At 36.8% G+C, this 6,000-nt stretch overlaps 2 protein-coding genes across 2 annotated transcripts; both read left to right on the top strand.

Moving 5' to 3' along the window:
- The first annotated feature begins 813 nt into the window (after positions 1-813).
- LOC145667587 (uncharacterized) lies at positions 814-4,338 on the top strand. The gene has a single exon (XM_081735054.1). It carries the CDS (start codon positions 814-816, stop codon positions 4,336-4,338), a length of 3,525 nt encoding a protein of 1,174 aa, XP_081591180.1.
- A 24-nt stretch (positions 4,339-4,362) lies between these two features.
- LOC145667586 (uncharacterized) lies at positions 4,363-5,193 on the top strand. Its single transcript, XM_081735053.1, has one exon. The coding sequence runs from the start codon at positions 4,363-4,365 to the stop codon at positions 5,191-5,193; it is 831 nt and encodes a 276-aa protein (XP_081591179.1).
- Positions 5,194-6,000: the final 807 nt, after the last annotated feature.

Here is a 6,000-nt window from a genome sequence, read left to right as displayed (position 1 = left end):
AGCAACAGCTGAACTCTTATTGGCTCAACGCGTGGGTGTGTGAGGGTGTGAGCGTTAGTTCGCATTTTTGCCACGGCTCAAGACATTTTGGCAGCATAATAGTGGACTTATCACGTAAGCGCCTACGCATTCAGCTGTGCATTGCAATCTGAAGAAAAACAAAGGGGACATATAGCAGTCACGTAGCTAAGTATATTTTTTTGTTTCTTTTTACTTGTGTAAAGGTCTGTTGTTATAAGGACTTCAGGTAGAAATATCACAAGCAATGGATTCAAATACAAATTCTCTTATAAAGGCAAGGGGCCTAGCTAAAGCGTCCCTTACAAGAATGAAAACATTTGTTGAACAATTTGGAGCAGACGGTGATGTAATGCAAATTAAAGTTAGGTGCGCACGTTTACCCAATATATTCAAAGAATATGATGAAGTGCAAAAACAGCTTGAATTAAAGGACGAAAACAATGAATACACACAGGATAGAGAGTTGTTTGAAGCTACTTACTACGATACTCTTGCAAAAATGACGTCAATTGTTGAAACAGCTGAGAAGGCTAGTAGTAGCAATAGAAGTTCGTCAGGTGATTCAGCCGCGAATACAGGGTGTCTAAAATTACCAGTCATAAAGCTACCAACATTTAAAGGTCAACTTATAGATTTCAGACATTTTCATGATACTTTCTGTAGTTTGGTTGTAAACAAAGTTTAGATGATATTCAAAGATTTCATTATTTCTTGTCCTCATTATCAGGTGAAGCAAGCAAATTAGTTGAGAATATACCAGTGACAGGTGAAAATTTCAAACTTGCTTGGGAAATGATATGCAAAAGGTATAATAATCCAAAACTAATAGCAACTGCTCATGTAAAGGCATTGTTTTCATTACCGACTGTCAGTAAAGATTCAGTGGCGAACTTAAGGACATTATTAAATCAAACTATAAGTAACGTAAATGCACTTAAGGCGTTACAGTTAGATACTCCTCTGGAGGATATATTGTTATCGCACCTAGTTTTGGAAAAGCTAGATGAACAAACACGTAAAGACTTTGAAAATCAAACAAATAGGGAACAGTTTGCTAGTTTAGAAGAACTTCATGTCTTTTTAGAAAATAAATGCCAGGCCTTAGAATTGGTAAAGTCTACGCAATCGAAGTTGCATGTCAGTAAATCTAATGTTGTTAAGGATGTAAAAAATGCTAGACAATCTTATGTGAGTACTAATGTTTTGTGTTCGTTTTGTCAACAAAGTCATGCGTTACACAAAAGTAATGAGTTTCAGAAATTAAGTGTATCTAAAAGATTAAGTTTCGCGAAACAGAACAAACTTTGTTTTAATTGTTTGAAAGTTGTCAACCATGTAGCGAAAGATTGTTCGCTAAGTGCATGCAAAATATGTAATCTCAAGCATCACACGTTATTGCATAGTGATTTTAAGAAATCACAGCCTAATCATGTTGCAAGTGTTGAAAATGATTCTGTTACGGAACCTGTAGGGGAAAAGTCAATGTCTCAAGGGCAGGAAGTTGTTAATACTAGTACTTATTGCTCTGTGAAGCCTAAAAGTAATGTGCGTGTTTTACTTTCAACTGCAGTTGTTCAAGTTAAAGATTGCAATGGTAAATTACATATGGTTAGGGCTTTGCTTGATAGTTGTTCCCAATCTCATTTTGCAACAGAATCTCTCATTCAAAGGTTAAAATTAAAGAAATTTTCTATCAATGTTCCTGTACAAGGTATTAATAATGTAAGTTGCAACGTTAAATACGGAAGTAAGTTACAAGTATTCTCTGCTGTAAGTGATTTTAGTGTAGATGTTGAGTGTTTTGTATTGCCCAAAATAGCGGGAAATTTACCTGGTGCTGATATTGACATTAAAGAATGGAACTTTCCACCGAATTTACAGTTAGCGGATCCTAATTTCAACAAGTCTGGTAAGATTGATTTGTTGTTAGGTGCTGGAATTTTCTTTAGTCTACTCAAAGCAGGACAACAGGCGCGTCCAGGAGCATTTCCAGTTCTCCAAAATATAGAGTTAGGATGGATAGTTTCAGGACAATATCAGATGCCAAAGCACAACAACTTCACGCAAGAACATCGAACATTCTTTTTGCACAACAACGATGATTTAAGCCATCAGCTGCAGAAGTTTTGGAAAATAGAAGATATTCAAGAAACTCTTCTATCCAAAGAAGAAAGGGAGCACGAAGAACATTTTATCGCAAACACTAGAAGACATTCAACAGGACGCTTTATAGTGAGACCGCCATTCAAACAAGAAGTGATCCAGTTAGATGATTCTTATAAGACAGCTGTTCAGCGTTTACAACAACTAGAAAAAAGGTTAAATAGATGCCCCAAGTTACGCACAGATTATGTGGCATTCCTTGAAGAGTATGAGGCTTTGGAACAGATGAAGGAAGTGGAAGGCAGCTCTAATATTACTCAAGGATATTACTTGCCTCATCATCCAGTTATTAAGGAAGCTAGTACTACGACGAAGACTAGAGTAGTATTTGATGCATCCGCATGCTCAACTAGTGGCATTTCATTGAACGATGTTCTCAAAGTTGGTCCAACTGTGCAAGACGATTTGCAGTCAATTATATTAAGATTTCGCACCTACCCTATAGCTTTTACTGCAGATATAGAGAAGATGTATCGAAATATTTTGATTGATGAGCGTGACTGTAAATTCCAGAAGATCTTGTGGAGAAGATCAGAAGAAGAACCCATTAAGGTATATGAATTAAAGACTGTCACATACGGAACAGCCTCAGCGCCTTTCCTTGCTACTCGCTGTCTCCAGCAATTAAGCGCAGAAGAAGCTTGTGAATATCCGAAGGCAGCACAAATTCTCAAGAATGACTTCTATATTGACGATTGTATTTCAGGGGTTGAAAGTTTGGAGGAAGCTTTAAAGATAAAGGACGAATTAGTACAAATGCTACAAAAGGGTGGTTTTTTGGTAAGAAAGTGGTGTTCCAACAGTACTGAATTATTGGAATCCATCTCTGAAGAATTGAGAGAAACACAACTTCCATTACGCTTAGACGATAAGGGTCAAGTCAAAACATTAGGATTACTTTGTCATCCAGCAACTGATCAACTTCAAGTGATGAATGGATTCACTCTAAATCAAAGGTCGAATAATAATTTAACAAAACACAAGATGTTGGGTATTATTGCTTCAATCTTTGATCCGTTGGGAATTGTTAGTTCAATAACAATCGTATGTAAGATAATTCTTCAAGATCTGTGGCAAGCAGGATTGGAGTGGGATGAAACACTTCCTAAAGAACTACAGCAAAGATGCAAGACAGTACTTGAATTCATTCCTTCATTATCAGATATCAGTGTAGACAGAATGGTTCTTCAGTCAGGTACCTTGATTGACATTCAAGTTCACACTTTCTCAGACGCTTCAGAAAAGGCTTATGGGACATGTGTGTATTTAAGATCCGTCAACAAGGATGGTCAAGTTACTTCGAAGCTATTATGTGCTAAGTCCAAAGTGGCGCCCATAAAGATGATTTCCCTGCCTCGCCTAGAGTTATGTGCAGCAGTGTTGTCATCAAAACTTGTCAAGAAGATAACTAAGGCATTAAAACAACGAATATCCCAGGTATATATGTGGACAGATTCTATGGTGGTCTTATCATGGTTAACAGCAAGTTCAAATAGATGGAAAACATTTATTGGCAATCGAGTTGCTGAGGTACAAGAAGTGGGAGGAGAATGGAGACACGTCGCTTCAAGTGAAAATCCTGCAGATATTATATCAAGGGGAACAAGTCCTGACAAGTTAATACATAATAATTTGTGGTGGAACGGTCCTCAATGGTTACAGTGTTCTTCACTTGATTGGCCTAAGACGGAGCTTGCCAAACTCAGAGAGATTCCTGAACAGAAGAAATTAAAAGCAAGTTACTTAGTAACAACTCAAGATAATAGTATGATCGAAAGATTCTCTACTTTGAACAAACTTCAGAGAGTCTTGGCTTATTGCATGCGGTTTTCCAAGAATGCTAAAGTAGAAGCATCAAGAAGAAATGTAGACGCTCTTACTTTGGAAGAAATTGAAGAAGCTTTAATCAGACTAATACGAGAAGTTCAAAACTCAGTTTATGCTAAGGAAATGTCTGATCTTAAAGAAAGTGGAAGAGTTAACAATAAGAGCAAACTCTTGTCTCTCAACCCTTTCATATGTGATCAACAATTACTAAGAGTTGGTGGAAGATTAAAGATGTCTGAACTTGAATTTGATACTAAACATCAAATTATTCTACCACCAGATCATCATCTAACAAGACTAATTATTATAGAACATGAACACAGGTGATTGCTACATTCTGGATGTCAGTTAATGCTAGCATCACTAAAGCAAAGGTATTGGATACCTAATGGTAAAAATGCCATCAAGAAAGTTATTAGAAGGTGTATTACATGTCAAAGATTAAAGGCGTCTGGACCAGAACAATTAATGGGACAACTACCAAAACATAGAGTAGAACTAACAAGACCTTTCACAAATTCTGGAAGTGACTTTGCCGGTCCTATTTACATCAAAACTGGTACCAGAAAGTTGAAAACAAAGGTGAAATGCTACATTGCAGGGTTTGTGTGTTTAGCAACAAATGCTATCCATCTCGAAGTTGTAAGTGATCTTACTTGTCAGGCATTTTTAGCTGCTTTGAGAAGATTCATATCTCGTCGAGGTAAATGCAAGCATATCTATAGCGACAATGGAACAACGTTCATTGGTGCCAACAAGGAACTTCAAGAAGTCGCAAAGTTGTTGCATACAGCTGACCATCAAGGAAGAATTAAGAATTTTGCAACTACTGAAGGAATCCAATGGCATTTTATTCCGCCATATTCGCCCAACTTCGGTGGTCTTTGGGAGGCTGCAGTTAAGTCCTTTAAATACCACTTAAGGAGAGTCATGGGAATGTCATATCTCACGTTTGAAGAATTAACAACATTAATCACACAAATAGAAGCTTGCTTAAATTCGAGACCTCTTGTAGCATTATCCAATGATCCTAATGATCCAGTAGCATTAACTCCTGGTCATTTTCTTATTGGTCAACCATTGACAGCACTACCAGAACGTGACTTACATCAAGAGAGGATTAGTTCAATTCAAAGATGGCAAAGGATCCAACAACAATTTCAACAGTTTTGGAGAAGATGATATATGGAATATTTGTCACAACTACAAGGAAGAAATAAGTGGAAGAGAAGCTGTGCCAACATACAGCCAGGTCAATTAGTGGTTCTCAAAGAAGATAAGCTACCTCCTCTATCGTGGAAATTGGGAGTCATCACTGAAATGCATTCTGGACCTGACGGTTTGGTTCGAGTGGCTACTGTTAAAACTTCCAATGGTTTATATAAACGCTCAATTAGAGGATCAATGATGAATCGTAATGTCATTCATGTTAAAGTATATTTATTTCCTGTTTTAGTCTATTTTATTTGTTGTTATGTAAAGTTTGTTTTCTTTTCTTTGTTTTTTTTAAAAAGGCCACTAGCCCTTTTTTGGCGGGCGGCATGTTAAGTCTTATATTATGTAGTAATATTTTCTAAGAACTGGAAACACTGTTTCTACGAAATTTAGATTTCATTTGTTATTCAAGATGGAAAGTGTTGAAGAGAGACGGTGCATAAGGCACGAGGCACGAACATTTCTTCCATAATTTTAAAGTTAAGTTTGTTATTTAAGTGCAATGAACACAGTGCAGTTATTATATGTACTTTGTGGTTTATTTTAAGTGTTAGTTAAAAACCAGCGATTAGTAAGGTACAATAAAAACTAAAAACAAGTATTGGAAGTTTCCATTGTTGGAAGACAGTCCATTACCAGTTAAGTAAATCGCGAACATTTAAGAACATAAGCATAAACACCGAGGATAACGATATTCTGGATTTCGATGAAAGTGACTGAAAGTGATATGCTGGAGCCGAGCCGAGCCAAAGATAGTGATATGCTGGATTTCGG

The sequence above is a fragment of the Thermobia domestica genome, chromosome 13 (genome assembly GCF_964235325.1).
Source record: "Thermobia domestica chromosome 13, izTheDome1.hap1.1, whole genome shotgun sequence".
Classification (NCBI taxonomy): Eukaryota; Metazoa; Arthropoda; class Insecta; order Zygentoma; family Lepismatidae; genus Thermobia; species Thermobia domestica.
Note: the sequence above shows the minus strand (reverse complement) of the source record. Positions and strands in the feature narration are given on the sequence as shown.